At 30.5% G+C, this 21,124-nt stretch overlaps 1 protein-coding gene across 1 annotated transcript in view; it reads left to right on the top strand.

Moving 5' to 3' along the window:
- The window catches only part of LOC143202822 (trissin receptor), a 77,909-nt gene extending 57,838 nt beyond the window's left edge, over positions 1-20,071 (top strand). The window contains exons 3-8 of the mRNA XM_076414646.1: positions 4,992-5,136; positions 13,721-13,880; positions 18,885-19,079; positions 19,287-19,424; positions 19,481-19,782; positions 19,836-20,071. Of these exons, the coding sequence (XP_076270761.1) occupies positions 4,992-5,136; positions 13,721-13,880; positions 18,885-19,079; positions 19,287-19,424; positions 19,481-19,782; positions 19,836-19,977 (1,082 nt within the window). The 3' untranslated portion in view covers positions 19,978-20,071. The remainder of the gene's footprint in view (positions 1-4,991; positions 5,137-13,720; positions 13,881-18,884; positions 19,080-19,286; positions 19,425-19,480; positions 19,783-19,835) is intronic.
- Positions 20,072-21,124: the final 1,053 nt, after the last annotated feature.

Below are 21,124 nucleotides of genomic sequence, written 5' to 3'. Positions count from 1 at the left end.
ACTCTTATCCCCATCGTAGGATCTTAATTTAGTTGTGAAATTGTCTTTAACTATGAATATTTAACAAAACCCGATATCACATGATGTAAATTTCTCTAAAATAATTTTTTTATTAATAAAAATATTTATGAATTGATATAGTAGATATTAATTGGAAAAAATAACACTGGATATAATACAAAGAGCAAATTCGGTTTATATAGACATAATGAAACCTGAACATATACTTAACCGCAAAATACTCATCGGATATTCTGCTGAAGTACTTCTCAATCTAATTAGCGGCAGCGATACTTAGGGGCTAGACTAATCGATTCGCAGACAAACTTGTAATCCTTATAAATCAAAATTAGAGCGAGGTAGTATGATTTTAATACGTAATAAAACTGTTTTTGTACAACCACCATTAAATAATTAGCGGTTGTAAATAAATTTTAAATTATATTTTCTCAAAACAGCCATATACGCTTGTACTTTCATTTATATTTTTTTAATTATTATTTATTATTGCAATCTAGCAGATGAATACAAAGAAGGCATTTGTTTTTATCCTAATTTGCTAAGGTTTAAAATTATAAAATACTTTCTCTATAATAGACACTGGGATTAACATCTATGTCCATTTTTTAATGCACACTGAGTTTTGCTTATAAATTCAGTGTGTCAAACGGTTTTATTACCTTTAATTGATTAAACTATCATCTAATACTAAGACACCTAAGACCTGGAGAACCTCAACGTTAATATGCTGATGGAAACTCTGTTCGTATCTTTGGGCATATGTCCTTGATTATATTATCTACAGTTTCTACGTTCAGTTCGTTACATAGATTGGATATATATTAGGAATATACTCAACAATTTCTCTCAGAACCTGCTTTTGGAATCTTAGTATGATAACAGGTGAGGTAAAGGTCCCGCTACCATTTTGATTGCGCGCCATCTTGGTTATGTAATGTTTAGCTCAGTTTCGCTTTAAACATTGTGATGCGTAAACATCCATATTTTATTATGGATAAGTATACGCCACACAAACAAGCAGAAATTGTGATAATATTTACTGAAAATAAACGTTCCAATATTGGTATTCAGTGGAAATTGCATTAAAAATATCAGGATAGTCCAGTGCCTTAAAAAACTACAATTTATCATTTACATGCGAATTTTTGACAGTACGGTACGAAAGCAGACAGGCCTCGTTCTGAAAGACAACGGACGTCTCGTAATCCTGAAAATATTGCTCTGGTGCGCTATAATGTTGCAGAGTCTCCAGAGACATCAATTCGGAGACGTGGTTCCCAGTTACACATAGTTTGAGGTGAATTTTGAAATTTAATTTGAAAATGTTCCCGCACAAAATTCGATTAGTCCAAAAATTGCTACCGAGCGATCCTGATCAACGAGTTGAATACAATAATGCTATCCTAAGGCTGGTGAAATTGAAGATTTTTCGTCTAAATTGATAACAGGTGATGAAGCCCATTTTCTTCTCAGTGGCCACGTCAATACACAGAAAAATCTGTTTTAGGGGAACACAGAATCCTCAATTAATTCATGAAACATCATTTCAACCACTAATTAACAACTCTATGGCGTGGTATTCATGTTGGAAATATCATAGGTCCCTGTTTTTTTAAAAATGACCAAGGTGTTGCTGTTACTGTTACTGTTGAACGGTACCAAGACATGATTCGAAATTTTCTTGTGCCTGAAATGGAAGCGCAAGGACTAGAGGACATATGGTTTCAGCAAGATGGGACCACAGCACATAGAGTTCGTTCAACAATTCAATTAGTGAATGACATATTTCCACGAAGACTAATTTCTAATCAATCGACATCTTAAAGACAATATTCGTCACGAAATTGAATAAATTCAGGCTCAGATGTTGCAGGATATCATAAAAAATCCGAAAAAGGAGCCGAAAGTTTCATAGCGAATCACAGTCACCCTTTAGCTGATATAATATTTCAATCATAGCGAGTAAAAAATGTAAGGACCATATAAATTTCTTAAGAAAACCAAACTACTTATCTTTTATTTGAGCAAAGTTTTTGATTTTTGCCCCACATTGTATTTGATGGTAAAACTAAAGCTTATTATATACTGACAAAGCTGAATATCCACCCAATAATCACTAAAGTGTTTTTTTCTTCAGCTTGAGTTTTTCATATTTTTTAACATGAGGTTTTGCTGAGTTTGATATCAAGAATCATGCCAAGATATTCGACTGTATATCTATACCAAACTACTTGCTGATATATTACATACTGGATTGGGCTTGATTCTTTTGTTGGTGAAATTAATATACCTTGATTTATTTTTATTCATTTTATGTGCCCTCTTCCTGTGCAGCATTGTATTTCGGTAATAGCTGTTTGTAACTTTTCGATTGAATCAGTATAGTTATCTTCAATTCTTTATATTTGACGATTTTTCTCGATAAAACTTGCAATTAGTCTTATTTCTGTCTTCTTTTTTCATAATTCATTAGATTTTTTCACAAGATCAAAGCTAACACTACTATATTTCCTTTTGTAGCTCTTTCCATTGAGTCTACTAGTTCCAAGAAGAATAAAAGTGAATTTATTTATTCTTTTAAAATTTTCTTTTATGCTTTCTGTTTTCTGTTTCTGGGAAGATTTCGTCTTTCTGTCACTTCAACTTTGAGTACCGCCATGTAGGTCGGTAATAAACCAACGCAAAATTGTTGATTTAAGAAAATATAATTATTTAATTTAATATTTCTGCTCTATCCTCTATTAGCCTAGCGGTTACGTTATATATGATTTAGTTAACGAGCTTCATATTCACTTGTAAAGCTTATCAGCCTGAAGGCAGACCTCTAGCCCTCACCGAATAACATCGTATACATGACTTTAATAGTTGCAAAATCGTTTTAATCTTCTTAGCGCCACATAATTGACAATCGCAAACAAATTAGAACTTTTGCAAATCGTCAAACTAGAAGCCCTTTTTGTTGACGAAAAAGTTCAGCGTAATTACGATTCTGTTAATGAACGGCGCCCTAAGATTGCCAATAACTTGTCGGCAAGATTAAACTATTGCGAATTTATAGAGCGCAGAGACGGGTCAGTATTAGCAGTAAATTGTTTCGTGCTAGGTTTATCTATGTAAATGCTGTTGAATGTGGGTCATTTAACAACGGCGTTAAGATGGGTCAGTGTAGATAAATGTTTAGTAATAGAACAGATCTTTAGAAACAGATGGCGAGAAAGTAACGTCTGCACTATATGTTTTATAATATAGAATGCAATATGGTGAAGATACATATACTTAGGCTTGGATAGTAAAATACGCATGATACATTGAATATATGCAAATAATCTTGCTGGTTTTTTGTTCTGAAGTTCTTCACTTCTCGCTGTTCTTGAAGATATTACTTTATTTAAATATATATTCAAGAATAGCTAATCGAACCCTTTGATGTTTTTTAACGGAGAACTGTCGGCTGTGATAGAATAAGGCCACGAAGAGCCGAGTAAGTTATTGGCCTAAAATATCGGCCAGATCGGTAATACATCTATTGTTCGAGAGACAAAGGGTGGAGAAATATCTCGAGTAGAGCTCGGATATAAAATAGTGAACTTGGAGGACGTCTGTTTCTCTATGAATATGACTGTTCCTGACGAACCAGTGGGCATTGATTATTCTCCTGAGTATTGTGTTTGGAAACACTTGAAGACGTTCCACCTGGCTAGGTGAGACGTATTTTAGATAGACACTGGAGCCGTATAGAACGACTGATCGAGCCAGCATCTGGTACAGGAGAGATTTTATAGAGAGATGAAGCCTGCTGATCCGGTTGATAAGCGGGAACAGCAAATTAACAATATCTTGACCTTTATGGAGGGACCTTTGAATGTGGGAATTCCACCTAAACTTGCAATCGAAGACAAGACCGAGATTGGTGGCTTCTGACCATGTGATTTCGGCGTTCTCGATTGTAAGACGCGAAATGCTCGGTGCAAAATGCTTCTTGTGGAAGAAGATGGCCTGGGTTTTCTGTAGGTTGACCTGCAACCTCCAGAAATGTAACCACTGCAGCGTCTCATCGAGTTGTTTTTGGTGTCGTGCGGTGCTAGTCTTGAAGAAGCAAAGTAAGCAGTGTCGTCTGCGTAAAAAGCGCCCTCAACTTGTGGTCTCCTAGGGATATCTGAAAGAAAAATATTAAATAGAGCGGGTGCCAGGGGGAGCCTTGTGGAACTGCGGCGTGGATAGTTTTCCGGTTAGAGAGAATATCTTTAATTTTCACCTGGAACCTTGATACCATAGAAGGAGAATGTATAGAGAAGACATATATTAAATTTCTGGAAATATAGAAAAATATTTCGAGAAAAACATTCTTGAAAAAGATGATTTAGATGCAAAAATGACTTAAATTGGAAAAATCCTCTTAAACGGTTAAGATCTGAATATATGGATAAAATTAGTAATCAATTTGTACAAATTCCTAGTCTAGAATAAACCCTTAAAAGAATAATTAAACTGTAACAATTAAAATTGTGTAGAGCATACTTCGCAAATTTTTACAATGTTTATTTCTTGTAATATACATAGTCATCCACTCTTTATTACCCGTTTTCGTCTATTCAATGTAAACGAACCTCAGCTTCACTGTACCAAAAATGTATAAAATGTAAAAGGATTCTACTAGCTTATTCGCCAGATAAACGTAGAAACTTAATATTTACTGATAATTTTAATAACGCCTTAATATATCTGACCGAAATTATCTTCAAAAAAATCAGACTGTTTTTTTCCTGCAAGCCTGTTTATGATTTATGTTTATAATAAGTGCAATATAACCGTTATATTAGAAGCTGATTGTCAGAAAAACCAAAATTCTTTATTTGTTCGGAACGTAAGAAATCCCGGACAAAAAAATTTAATACCTAAGTAGAAAATAATGTTTGGTTTCGGTTAGTAAACCCGGTCTCGATGTTATTTATCCAAAGTTTTTTTTTCAGGTAATCTATTGGTGATACTTGTGGTCATGTTAAGCCGAAGACTGAGGACGACCACCAATTTTTTCCTTGCCAATCTGGCGGTTGCCGATCTCTGCGTCGGCATTTTTTGCGTTTATCAGAACTTACTTATTTACATTGTGGAGAGGTAAGAGAATAACCCGATAACCCTTAGATTAATTAGTTTTCGAACGAAAGTTGTTTCATTAAGAATCGTATAATAAGCAAATAAGATTATTATTTCGGATACAACTAAACATTTGTAATTAATTATGGTATGGAACACAATTTATTAATATTAGTTATTATTATAGTTATTGGAATTCATTCGTATTGTTTTTGAATAACATAAATGAAACTCAAAAAGTTTAATTTTATAACGATTGTCAGGATATTTTCTTTTTACACTCCATTGGCTATAAAGAGCTTATTTAATTATTGTCCATCGATAGCAGCACTTTTTCCCACACTTCAAGAAATGTACGGATTCTATCTCGAAAGAACGATATATCCTTTGATGATATCAAGGAATCGATTTTTGTTATCTTCGTAATTAGTAAAGCGCTACTCAGATAGGCCACGATTGATATATCGAGACAAGTATCTTCCCATTTTAATATTTCTAGGTATGTTTTCACCGGTTTTGCAATATGTTATCGGACGCTGTGATAGTGAAAATTAACATGTTGTCTGTTCGCGTATTCGGGCTGTTATTTGTCAAGTACTCAGTTAAAGCTCATCATTTGTAGTCGATAGTGATACCTTTAATGGCTTCATCGAGTAATGACTTTAAATCCTCGTTCTCCATTCTTTTTGGTTTTCGTCTTCGGTATCGCCACTTTAAAACCTCGAAACAAGTATGTATATGTTGAAATTGATGGAGCATATTTATCATAAGCTTTACACAACATTCGATGACGTTTGGTCCCATTTTTCTTTAAATTGCAGTAAAAAGTAAAACATCACTCAAATGCTACTTACTCGGTACAAGTTTCATATTTCATATTTTCAACGAACTGAAAAACGTTTCGTTTACACTTCGACAAAATGACATATAGTCTATTCAAAACAGTAGTGACGCACGTCATCAATAGGTGCCTGTCGAAGCTGTAAATTCGTTTTACAGTCAGGCAATATTTTCCTTATCATTTTTATTCGATTAAAAAAAATATAGAATGCTATTTGACAAGTTTGAACATGTGACCGAATAAGCCTGCAAAAGTCGTCCGCTTATCAAGCGTTTGCAAAATTCTTCAAAGCATTATAATTACACGTTAAATCTAATAAATTTCAAATCGGTTATTATTGAACCTATTTTTAGCGTGTTGCAGCTGCACTGAATACTAGTACTGACACGGTCACTAAAATATTTCAAAAATAAAAAATAATATAACCTTATATTCTTCTACAACAAACCGTATTTATAATGAAAAGGTGACGACGACTCAAGATCAGCTTGATGTTAGCTGTATCAAAGATCAGATATACGAAATGAATACAAACAGTACGAAGTGTTTTCAATCAAAACATAATTTAATACCATTATTTCAGAGAAAATTGTTAATCTGGAAAGAATCTATAAAAAGCTGAAAGATATGCAGCTATTTGAGGGATGTAGAACATCCCTTCATACACTGTTGGGTAATTTGGGATTTAAGCGGTGTAAAGATAACCCACGAAGGGGTTTAATGGAACTTCTAAACATTGTTTTTAAAGGAATTTACAAGAAAGGAAGACATAACAAAATCCAGGATGAAGTCCAAAGGTGACTACCAAGGAGATATGAACCGTAACTTGTTTTTGCAGTGGTATTGAAAATCACCTTTTAACTAATTTGGAGAAACCATCAGTTATTGTTGCTGACAAAGCACCAAACGCAAGACGCATAGTGCAATGGTGTAGAAGATCCCATAAAGTGCATCAACAAAGCTTGCAATTAAGGAATGGCTTAAAGTGTATAAATAAACTAATAAAAAAATAAAAATGTTTTGAAGAAACTATGTTAAAGAATGAAATATTTAATTGTATCACATGTAATTTACTTTTTGAGGAATAAACCTGAGAAAAGATATCTTGTAGATTAGATTGCTGAACGTTATGGCCACCGAGTATTACGTCTTCCTCCCTATCACTGCATATTTAATCCATTTGAGTTAATTTGAGTATTGCAAAGAATTATTATAATAGACATTCGCTTTAAATGAGCTCGCTCGCTCTTCAGGCACATTAAAGAAGAAATTCACAAATGGTGGAATCGTAAGCAAGTTTTTGATAAATTGAAAATAATCGGCCTAATAATTCACTTGAGTAGTGATTATGAATGTGACAGTAATTGAATAAAACTTTATGAATGTTGGTTTAAGTTTCAATGATTACACTTATCAAGACAAGGTGAAAGAAGAAACTACTAAAGGTCAGTATATAATGAATATAATTTAATTATAGGACATTATATTAGACAGTGGGAAAACTTTATATGCATGTGTGTTATTATTCAGAATATACATGAACATTTGTTTAAAATGTATGAAGAGTAAATTAATACTAACAGTTTTGTAGATATGGTAAATGCAGTTAAATCTAGTTCTATCAAGAAGATGTATACAGGCAGTAAAAGAACAAACTAAGGAGAAATGAGTAAAAGCAAAATGATTTAAAAAGGAAACATTGTATCAAAGGGAACAAGAACTAAGCGTAAAATGTAAATATGTTCCCCAATGAAAGTAAAATACATTACTCGGATATACAATTTTCATTAGGTAGATTAGGCATTTGGAGGATACCACTAAATTAAAACTAAATTAGAACTCTACCTATACCATTGTAGAAAAAAGTTTAATATAAATATAATAAAACAACTCAACACAACGCAAACAACATTGCGATTGTCAATTCAGATCACGTCGGTGTACTGCTGTTTTGAATAGACTATATACTGAAGAGTTAACATTGAAGTTGATTACAAAATTGCTCGATGCGATTTCATATACACTAACTATCTTTGCGTCGGTATTATTTGAGTTACTAATTTACATTGTGGAGAGGCAAGAGAACAACCTGAAAGTCGTTATATAAATCAGTTTTCGAACAAATGTAGTTTGTTTAAACGTAAACAAAGCTCGCCGTCCTCTTGATCCAGGTAACGAAACAAATAATTATATTTAGTTACGTGGTCTGCATTATTCGGAGATTATGTAGCACGGTTTGTGTCTACTGTTTGACACATTTGAATAATTGGAAATTAATCAACGGAAGAAGCGACTATATATAAATTTGGCTTAAAGTTCCGGGTTTAATCAATAAAAAATAATTTTAACAAGGTGGTTTAGAAAAGAATTCGTTTTTAAAAATGGAAAGTCTATCATAGAGGCATTTAATTTTCTACAACTCAAGATTAATGAAATATAATTGTATTTTTTGTAAACCAAACAACACAGGTCTGCCAAAAAATCTTAAACCTTCTGTCTTTTTATCATTGGCCGAAATTTCTGTTTACAATTTGGGTAACAAAATTAAAAAAACATTAGTATGATTTACTTTTCGCAGTGATGCCCCCCTTTATATATTTTCGCTTGTGGGAAGAATCTAGAAGGGCTCTTTGAAGGTTCCAATAGTAGCGTGATAACTTTGACATGCTCTGTTTTCTCTTAATAACTTTAACTCTCTTTCTTAATCTTCCAAATTGAATGAAGAAAATGTACTTTTCAGACTCAGTACCCAACCTAAAGCTTAAAAGGCTTTTAGCGTCCTTTTGATGATTTCTTTATAGGTAGAACTCTATGACTCTACTCTATGAACTCTATGAACACTGAGCAATTTACGCTTCTTCTTGAGGATTTATCATAGTCGTGATAAATTGTGGGTTAGTCATTAGTCCAATGTTCCGACGAAAACACTTTCATTCACCTTTTCTTCTAAGAGTCCTGGATACTTTGAAACTCTGTTTTTGACGCAATTTCCATATTTAGGAAGTGATTTCATAAATTGCTTCACCAATTTTAACTTTATGCACAACAATGATACATAAAGTTTATGTAGAGGTACCAATGTTTCTTGGAGAACATATTTTCCTAAAGCTTAAAATGCTTTTAGCATTCTTTTGATGATTTCTTTATAGGTAGAACTCTATGACTCTACTCTATGAACTCTATGAACTCTGAGCAATTTTCGCTTCTTCTTGAGGATTTATCATAGTCGTGATAATTTGTGGGTTAGTCATTAGTCCAAAGTTCCGACGAAAACACTTTCATTCACCTTTTCTTCTAAGAGTCCTGGATACTTTGAAACTCTGTTTTTGACGCAATTTCCATATTTAGGAAGTGATTTCATAATTGCTTCACCAATTTTAACTTTATGCACAACAATGATACATAAAGTTTATGTAGAGGTACCAATGTTTCTTGGAGAACATATTTTCCTAAAGCTTAAAATGCTTTTAGCATTCTTTTGATGATTTTTTTATAGGTAGAACTCTATGACTCTACTCTATGAACTCTATGAACTCTGAGCAATTTACGCTTCTTCTTGAGGATTTATCATAATCGTGATAAATTGTGGGTTAGGCATTAGTCCAAAGTTCCGACGAAAACACTTTCATTCACCTTTTCTTCTAAGAGTCCTGGATACTTTGAAACTCTTTTTTTGGCGCAATTTCCGTATTTAGGAAGTGATTTCATAAATTGCTTCACCAATTTTAACTATATGCGCAATAATGATACATAAAGTTTATGTAGAGGTACCAATATTTCTTGGAGAACATATTTTCGCCTACTTTAAGCTCCCCCAAAGATCTACTCATTTTGGTCATTGATTTTCTGGTCTCCGTTATCCGATAGACATAAAAAAGCAAAGCAATTTGGTAAACCCAGCTTGTTGTGCAAGCAACATGCACAAAATTTGTATTGTATGAATTAATTTGTATCGCATTATATAATATTATAGTATACAGCATTCAGTATATCAAAAGACATGGAAATCAAATCACAGCCTTTTGTTACATACCTGCGTAATTAAGCGACTCTACCTTATGTATAGTTGAATATGATAAGCTTCTAATGACCTCTATATATATTGCGCCTTCAAAACCGAATTTCTTTCTGTGCCACCCTATATGCATTTTTTCTTCAACAATATATAATGGCTGCAATTAAATTTAAGTACTCTTCATCTAAACTCAAATCTACTACTTGATATTATTATATAGAGATCTCATCTCATCAGGCAATATGAACCAACCGAAATCGACTAAAATGATTTTTTTTTTGAAACTACGAAATATCTGATTAACTTTCAGGCGTTTCTATAAAAGAATAATTTCTGCTAATTCAAAAATCCATAAATAGGCCTACGAACTGCTACCTTATACAGCATATACTCCATATTTAACCTTAGGTGACTATTTACTGTTATATATGATATCTTCGCCTACTTATCAAACTGCCCTTGTCTTCTTATGAAATATGATACATCAAAATTCTTGTAAAAATTTTAGTTCGCTTATTGACAAATTGATTGAGTTTAGTGTTAACTTTCTCTATTCTCCCTCTTCACAATCTATCTTCTATTGTATTTTGAAATGGAATCTTCACATTCTAAACGCAACCCATTGATTTGTTAACATGGAAATCCACTGCGCGAGTATACAAAGGTTTAATTTACATTATTTAATCAAGAACTAATTACCTATTACAGCTGCTATCTATAGAAAGCAAACTATTCAGCCGTCGTGTCCCATAAAACTAAATTAAAGCCGTCTCTAAAATATGAAAAACTTTCCGTTGTTATTTTTTCTTATTTCTGTTATCGAGTTTATCGAGTTGCATAAAATATGTATATGTAGACGATAAATCGAGTTTTACAAAGAACTTTACGCTAACTCTTCGCCTCCGTTAGAGCAGCTTAAGTAGAATCCCAGTTAACTTTTAAAAATTTGCTTTTGCACCTTCATAGACGGTTCAATAATATATTCCGAACATTTTTACCGTATGTGTCATCGTGGGAAAACTCTAGACAGCTTAAAAAAGTAAAAAGTATTGGTTGACACGTATTGGCAAGTATCTCCATGAAATAATGGTATATTAACCAAACAAAATTATTATTTTAGATATTGATCGAATTAGCATTAACAATTAAATAGTATGAAACACAATTTATTTTATTGATGAGTTGAACAATGATTTTATCATGATTTATTGAAGTAGTTTATGAACCCCAGTTTTATTTAATTTTACCACCCTTCTGACACAAAGAATGAACTTGAGTCGTTGAATATTTGCAAATCCCAAACACCCTAAGTTCGATATTTTTGTAAAATATTATCGATCCAATGCAAAGATCTGTTCTTTTTTGGGTTTCAAGCAATAGGTTAGAGCTCAAAATATATCTCTGAATAACAGAGGGATGAATTCATTTAAAGAGTAAAATTTTTTTCTAAAAAAATTAAAAAGTCTCGGTTATGTAGACGTTAATTCACACGAGTCTTTTCAAATTCAATTCCTCCACCCAAAACAAATCATAACCAAACTTTATCAAACTTGAAGTTTTTATAAATCATCATTTTAAAAATGTAAAAACTACTTTGTGTCTTCTGTACATTTCCCCTAAAATAATATGGTTTTCAATAAGAGGTTTTTGTTATTCGACATAAAAATTCAACTTATTTGGCCACAGCAGTTATCCGGTCGGTCTGAGATGAAGAGAAGTGAATTTATATTTTTTATATATTCAATATTAATTATTGTTATTTCTACTTCAACCAAGGAAAATATACTGAAATGAACACTCAATAATAAATCTTTTGAGTAAGGTTTCAACGAAACGCTACTATAAATTAACTTATACCGTTATTGCTATTTCTGCTAAGGTGGGGCAAAAGTCCCGCTACCATTTTGATTGCGCGCCGTCCTTGTTATGTGACGTTTAGCTCCGTTTTACTTTAACCATTGTATTGTGTAAATTAGAAATTTTATTATTGGTAAATATACACAAAAAGAACGAGCAAAAATAGTGACAATTTTTATCCAAAATGATCGTTCCATTATTGCCACTCAACGGAATAGTCATAAAAATATTCTAATAGTTTTATTTAATAACTTATCGTTAACATGCGACTTTTCGACACTACGGTACGACAACAGACAGACCTCGTTCTAGAAGACAACGGACGTCTCGTAATGCTGAAAATGAGGCTCTGGTGCGCGATAGTGTAGCACAGTCTCCAGTAACATCAATTCGGACACGTGGTTCCTAGTTATACATTTCTGCACACAGTTTAATGCGAATTTTGAAAACTGATTTGAAAATGTTTCCGTACAAAATTCAATGAATCCAAAAATTGCTACCGAGAGATCCTGATCAATGAGTTGAGTACGGTAATACAATCCTCTCCGATTTTGGGGAACACAGAATCCACAATTAATTCATGAAACATCATAGCATCCACTAAAACCAACTCTATGGTGGGGTATTCATGCTGAAAACATTGTTGTCACTATTTTTTTAAAAGAAAAATGTGTTGCAATTACTGTTACTGTTGAACGGTACCAAGACATGATTCGAAATTATCTTGTGTCTGAAATGGAAAAGCAAAGAAAAACAAAAATGTGGTTTCAGCAACATGGCCAGCTAGATCTCCGGATTTAACAGCACCAGACTTTTTGTTATGGGGGTTTTTATAATCAAAAGTGTATGTGAATAATCTCCAAACGATTCAACATCTTAAAGATAACATTCGCTACGAAATTGATAAAAATCATCCTTTGATGTTGCAGGATGTCATGATAAATGCCTTAAAATGAGCCAAAAGTAGCATAACGAATCACGGTCACCATTTAGCCGATATAATTTTCAATTATAACGAAAAAAAGGCGTAAAAAGAAATAAACCTTTTATGAAAACCAGACTTACTTACCTTTTCTTTGAGCAAAGTTATAGGCAATCAAAATGGTAGCGAGACTTTTGCCCCACGTTGTATAAATATTATCTACTAATTTAGAAATATCAGATATTTATATTTGACCACATTATTCATGAATATAATTTTTATAGAAAGAAGCATTAACAAAAAGAACAACAAAATTCATAACATAAACGGGCCACAAACTTTTCAATAATTTCTTAATTGCTTATTAGTAATTAGCTTTGTAATAATTTTATATTATGACCTAACTCGTGGTTCTCAAATATACCGTGAGGTCGTGAAAAATCAGGCTTTTTTTTGGTTTTTGAGGTATGTTCTATATCTATTAATATTTTCTTTTTTATCAAGGTATTTAACCTACTTTATGATCAATAAAAAAAGATACAATGGTTATAAAACCCCTTAAAAATTATCCTTTAAAAATTAAGTGTTTTTATAAAACCTGTGATCAAGATAATGAAATTAAAACTTTGAAAAATAACGAACTTTTTTCAAAATGTTTATTTTTATTAGTTGAAATATTTGATTGAAACCATCAGGGATCAGCAAAGACACAGAGATATCGAAATAACGTATCTACCGTAGCTATCTCAATAATATTTCAGAAATGATTTACTAACCGCCATTTCATTTCATACGACTGAAATTAATCAGAGAGGCCTACAGATGCGCTTATTGCCGGCGCTAATTTCTTGGCTTTTGCTTGATATTAAGTACGTACCTAGGGGTTATAGCTATCTCATTTATTAGCGAGAATAAAGAGAAAAAAATACATTTTTACGTCTGTCATAATAATTTTACTTTTGTGTTTCAGTTGGATTTTGGGAGAGTTTCTGTGCAAAATGTACGTCTTCATACAATCATTTAGCAATTCCGCCAGCATTGTTATTCTGGTGGTGATTTGTACGGAGAGATATTTTGCCATATTGTATCCAATTACATCCAAACAGATGCTGACAACAGTAAGATTAAAGGTAACTTTATATGTATTCCTATATAATATATTCTTTTGCTAACATATATACGCACGTGGGTTATTAAAAAGGTATTGTAAGTTATATTAACCGTAAATTAAAAATAAAATTGAAATAAGTATTTTAAATATATGAATGAATGTGTTCTAAAATTTAATACAAATTTAAAATTCTCCCACAATATAACATCGATCATATACTATATCTCAAATAATATTTGCCACTTAATTACCTTACATTAACAGTAAGTTAAATTACAGCGAAGATATTGAGATTTCATCGGTCCTAATATAGTTTCTCCATTTCGTTCATGTTGTAGTAGAATAGTTTCTTTTACTTTTCAATCACAATGCCTGGTTTTCAGGAATAAATACGTTAATAACTTTAAGGCTTATCAGACAACCAAAAGCTTTGAACTTATCTAACTAAAATAACAAAATTCCTGAAACATTCATACATACGTTTTCAATATTCTCTTTATCTGTCTTGTATGCATTTTAAGTGTCCTGGCCAGTTAAGTTATCTCCTATCTACATAGATAGAGCACATCGTCTTACACTGATTCAACACTGAGGTCTTTTTTTGTTTCTTTACTTTTTATCCTGTCAATCCTGTCACATATGTAGCTCCTCTGTGGTATTTTTTTTGTGACTCGTACCTCAGATTTGTCTTACATTGTACATCTTACTTATATATAGATATTTGAATACTTTTCTTGAAAGTAAGACATCATTTTTTATAATGCAAAAAACAAAATTTTAAAATTCCTGTCGTATGTTCATGACGTTGATGATGATGTTGACCATGATCGCCTCTTCTCTAACTTAAGAAATCTCTAAAATCACAAAAATCTAAATCTATATATTTTAAAGTCTCCTTTTTACCAACTATGGATTTACCTGGACCGGACCTAAAGTTTAACAAATATTTTGTTTGTTTTTTCACAAAGCTATAAAAATATAAAGATAAGCATCCCTTAACTAAAATATAATAAAGAGTGACACATAAAGTTTTAAGGAAAAATATTCACATATTATTATTTAACTTTACTTATTGACTGGCGAGTGACCAACTTAGAAATTATCCCAGAAGGCATCCGGTCTTACCCGGCCTGGTTACCGACGTGACTGGGATCATTTTCCTTGTCGGATTTTGTACTCTTGCCTAAGGACAATTAGTAATGCTAAACAATTAAAACATAAATTTATGACCATGCCCCAGGAGGATTCGAACCCGCGACTATCGCAACAGTAGGTGAACCGTTATGGCGCCTTTACCACTGCGCCATCTAGCCAGCATTTAACTTTATAATTATTATTTAATGTTTTAATATTACTCATTTCCTCATTAAATATGAAAAATTTTAAAATAGTAATAAATGTTACTGTAAATATAAGGATAACAATCTAATATTCCAAGATATTTTGTTACTAAAAATACAAATATTAAAAAAATATATTATTTTTAAAAAATTATATAAAAAATTGCAATTAATTTCAACATTCTTTCTGGTATTACAATTATAGATCTTTCTTATGATCATTAAGATCTAAATAAATATATAAGCCAAATTTCAAGTATATTTTATTTATAAACTTAGCGTGGTAAATAAAATTTAATGTACATTACAAATAACATGAATTAAATCAGTGATTATGAAATTTAAATTTTTACACAACTTAGGTTATTTTTATAGCAAAATTGCTCTAAAAGCATACGTTATTTAAATTAGGTACTTATATTCGAAGATGTAATTTGTCAGAAAAAGCAACGTCTCGTAGGTGTAACATAAATAATTTTAAATGAAATGGGATTTTCTCGTAAAACTCAACAGTTTTTTGTTCCAAAATATATTTACCAAAGAAAAACATACATATATAAACACTCGAATGTATTTACTATGATTACTTTGTTGATATATAAGTTTTATGACATACTTTAATTAAATAATAGTAGCATTTCATGTATGAATTTCTTTTCATATCATATTTAAAGTTGAGATTGATACAGTGACATAAGATTTTTAGATCTAATTAAAAAACATATGGATTTAGTTCTAGTAGCGCCATCTATGCATCACACTGGGGACTTTTTAATTGACCTGTTACGATTGTTTTATATATAAACTTATCAACCTGTACCTCTTTATAGGTAACCACAATAAATAATCTGAAACTGAACGCATTTTTAATTTATATTATAAATTGATATTGTCAATTGGATGACATATTGTAAACTTCAAAGTCCCAAAGTACTTTCAAAGTTTATCTTGGCTGATTAATTACTTAAGGAGCTCGATCTGGATAATATCTTTGAAAACTCTGCCCCCCAACATCTATTCGATTAACGGAGAGTCTCACTTTATTAGGCAATTGATTTAAAATATTTCTGTACGCTAACGGCCACAAAAGAGCCGTAACAGCTGCATTGGTTTAATAATGATAATAAAAGTTTTCTTGTCGTAAAATATGTACGTTCGTCTACCAGCTGCTATAATATTTTTTCAATAAAATGTGTTAATTGGGATATTTTCAGAGGTCCCTAAACGCATATTTATTCAATATATATTCAGTATCAGTAAAAAACATAGACTTTTGTCGTTAATCAATGAAAAACATAAATAATATCAATTTATTGATTATCTTTGTTTCTAAATTGACTGTATACACTTCCGTACTATGTAAAATAAAAACATGAAGAAAGCTTTAGTAACCTAAAATGTACAGTTATTAGTGAGAATGAGATATTTCAGAAAATTCGACAATTTTTTTTATTTACGCAAATTTTACTGCTAATTATCGTTTTATTATATATAACATATTATATAGATATTTAAAATGGTCTAATTGTTTTATCTAGAAAATATCATTAAAGGGAATTAAAACATATTTTACTAGAAAACAGATATTATAATACAAAACAAAAACTAGCGTGGCACAAAAAATATTACATAATTTGCAATGATCTGATTCTCACTTCATATTATAATTTTATTATAAATATGTTTTACATATTTATTATTTTCAAAATTGTTACAAATGATTGAACTGTATCTCTACTAAAATATAAGAAGATCTTCTTATACAATATAATTTAGAAAACTGAATGAATCTTATAATAGTCTCCTTATTTTAGCTATGAAGTGTGGTTAAAAGAATCTTAAAGACATATTTATTATTTGATTATGAATTTGCTATTTGATTTTATAGCTACAACAAAAATCAATACGACAATAAAAATTACATAATTTGCAATGATCTGATATGCACTTCATATTATAATTTTATTATTACTACATTTTACATATTTATTATTTTCAAATTGTTACAAATGATTGAACTGTATCTCTACTTAAATATAAGAAGGTCTTCTTATACAATGTAATTTAGAAAACTTAATGAATGTTGCAAACAATAGTCTCCTTATTTTAGCTATAAAGTATGGTTAAAGGAATCTTAAAGACATATTTATTATTTGATTATGAATTTATTATTTGATTTTATAGCTACAACAAAAATCAATATGACAATAAAAATTACATAATTTGCAATGATCTGATATGCACTTCATATTATAATTTTATTATTACTACATTTTACATATTTATTATTTTCAAATTGTTATAAATGATTGAACTGTATCTCTACTTAAATATAAGAATGTCTTATACAATATAATTTAGAAAACTTAATGAATGTTGCAAACAATAGTCTCCTTATTTTAGCTATAAAGTATGGTTAAAGGTATCTTAAGGACATTTATTATTTGATTATGAATTTATTATTTGATTTTATAGCTACAACAAAAATCAATATGACAATAAAATTACATAATTTGCAATGATCTGATATGCACTTCATATTATAATTTTATTATTACTACATTTTCCATATTTATTATTTTTAAAATTGTAAGAAATCATTGAACTGTATCTCTACTAAAATATAAAAGGTTTTCTTATGCAATATAATTTAGAAAACTGAATGAATGTTGTTGACAATAGTCTCCTTATTTTAACTATGAAGTGTGGTTAAAGGAATCTAAAAGACATTTTAATTATTTGATTATAAATTTGATTTTATAGCTACAACAAAAATCAGTATGACAATTAAAATTACATAATTTGCAATGATCTTATATGCACTTCATATTACAATTTTATTATTATTATGTTTTACATATTTATTATTTTTAAAATTGTAACAAATCATTGAACTGTATCTCTACTAAAATATAAAAGGTTTTCTTATGCAATATAATTTAGAAAACTGAATGAATGTTGTTGACAATAGTCTCCTTATTTTAACTATGAAGTGTGGTTAAAGGAATCTAAAAGACATTTTAATTATTTGATTATAAATTTGATTTTATAGCTACAACAAAAATCAGTATGACAATTAAAATTACATAATTTGCAATGATCTTATATGCACTTCATATTACAATTTTATTATTATTATGTTTTACATATTTATTATTTTTAAAATTGTAACAAATCATTGAACTGTATCTCTACTAAAATATAAAAGGTCTTCTTATACAATATAATTTAGAAAACTGAATGAATGTTGTTGACAATAGTCTCCTTATTTTAACTATGAAGTGTGGTTAAAGGAATCTAAAAGACATTTTAATTATTTGATTATAAATTTGATTTTATAGCTACAACAAAAATCAGTATGACAATAAAAATTGCATAATTTGATCTAATGGGATGTACATATTATATCACTATTTTATTATTATAATTAATACATTTTATTTGCTAAAATGTAACAAACGATTATGCTATAATAATGCCAGTAATCTTATTATGTATACGTTGTATGTTATTATGTATGTTATTATTATTATGTATATATGTATGTTTTCGTTAGTATTAATATTAAACGTAGATAAGTAGTAGTTTGAAATACCTTTAGTAGTGTACCCTTAGTAGGAAACTAAGTATAGTATATATAGAGAAAATTAAGTTTGCTCAATTAATTTGATTTTATTTTTCAGATAATTATTTTGGTGGTATGGATTATGTGCATATTATACAGCTCTCCAAAGTTCTACTGGGGCAATACGGTCACAGTCACTACTGAGAGTGGTAACGAAACTGTATGCGTTTTAAACAGGCAGAAATTTAACTCGGAATTGTTCGATATAATTCACTTCATCCTGTTGTATTTAATACCATTGGCAATAATATCTGTAAGTCCTAATTAGTTTATATTTAATATTATTATTATAATACAATAAAATTGTTTAGTTTCTAAGAACTATACAGAAATAAAAAATAAAAAAAAGTTCAAAATGACAAATATAAAAACAATACAATTAAAGATCATGTAGGAAAGTTGTTAATTTGTGGTGGTCTATTATGTAAGCATAGAATAATTTCATTAATCTAATTTATAGCTCCTTTACACAAGGATTGCCATTTGTTTGTGGAACAGCTCCGAACAACTGAAACAGCAGCTGGACGCTTCAATTCCCGTCTCCCGTTATGAATCAATCAAAAGAAAATCACCAAAAATATATAAGTTAGATAAGAAGGTAACTGTGAAAATATATTATTCGTAAAAATATAACTAAGGTCACTAAAATTTTAGCGATCCAATTTAAGCGAAACCAACCTACAAACGTCAACAAATAGTAAACAAAACTTAAATCTAACTGAGAATGTTTTGAAAGCACGCAGAGGCGTCATTAAAATGTTAATAATAATAGTATGTGCTTTCGCCTTATGCAACCTTCCATTCCACGCGAGGAAATTGTGGCAATACTGGTCGCCTAACTACCAGGGGCATACCAATTTCAGCGCACTGCTGACACCTCTGACATTTTTATCGACTTATTTCAACTCAGGAGTTAATCCATTGTTGTACGCTTTCCTATCCAATAATTTTAGACGGTAACATTATTTCAACCATGTAGAATCAAAAAATCAAACGTCCTCTTTTTTAGGGGAATGAGGGAGATTATATTGTGCAGTAGTAAAAAATACTCTATCAGAGCAATCAATTCAAATCATCACCGTGCGACAATAAGAAGGGCACTACACAGCGACACATCGAATATCGATCAAAACTGTTCACAGGATATTTGATGTATATTCTCACAGATGTCTTAAAGCTTTTGTACTAATTTTTATATTAATGACTGTGTAAATACATATCTTTAGCAAGTAGGTACCAAACGAATTAGATATTTTATTAAATAAACCTAATAACCCTATATAATTAAGATGATTTTCAATATATAGTAAATTCAAAATAGCAGTGACACGAGTGTCAATAAGTATCTGTCTAAAGTTGGAAATTCGTTTTACTGTCAGACAATATTATCATTATCATTTTATTTTATTTAAAAAGAGATAGAATGCTATTAAAGGAGTTCGAGCATGTAACGGAATGAGCCTGTAGAAGTTGTCCGTTTGCCAAACGTCTAAAAATTCTTAAAAATATTATAATTACAGATTATAAACCGGTAAACATTTTTATTGCACCGCGGTTATTATTGCAAATATTTTTCACTCAGTCACTAATATATTTCAAAAAATAAAAAATAATTTAACCTTAAATTCGCCAAAAAGGAACCGTGTTTATGCGAAACAGGTGAGGAATCAAGATTAGCTTGGTGTTTCAGAGATCAAATATACGAAATGTATAAAACAGTAAGTAGTTTTTTCAATCGAAACATAATTTAATACAGTTATTTCAGAAAAAATTGTTATACTGGAAATTATTCATAAAAATCCAAAAGATATACAGGTAGTTGAGAGATGTAGAACATCCGTTCATACATTGTTGATTACTATAGGATTTAAGTAGTGTAAAGTTAACCCACGAAGGGGCTTAATGGGGGTTTTAAAAATATATCAATGTATATATTTAAATGAAACATGAATATTTCAGAATGGTACATTGGGTTGCTCATGGCAAGATGATCATAAATATTTTAGAGACAACAAAAGCTGATGGGAATAGGTAAATGTTGGAATAACTATCGATTAGGTTTTGTTAGTCATAACATTTATTCATTGAAGACATACAGTTCTTCATGCTTTTACTTGGTAAATATAAATGAAATATTTAATTGCATTTTTACAATTAATACACTTTAGTTCTAGGGAATTGTATTATAGAGTATGAAATCTTTATGAGCATGTGTGTGCATGTGTGTTGTTTTGCAGATACGGCAAATGCATTAAGGAGAATGCAGTGATTAATTGTAGTTTTATCAATAAAGATGTA

The sequence above is a fragment of the Rhynchophorus ferrugineus genome, unplaced genomic scaffold (assembly GCF_030347505.1).
Source record: "Rhynchophorus ferrugineus isolate W39M unplaced genomic scaffold, kcgeb_rfMv2 rfM9, whole genome shotgun sequence".
NCBI lineage: Eukaryota > Metazoa > Arthropoda > Insecta > Coleoptera > Curculionidae > Rhynchophorus > Rhynchophorus ferrugineus.
Note: the sequence above shows the minus strand (reverse complement) of the source record. Positions and strands in the feature narration are given on the sequence as shown.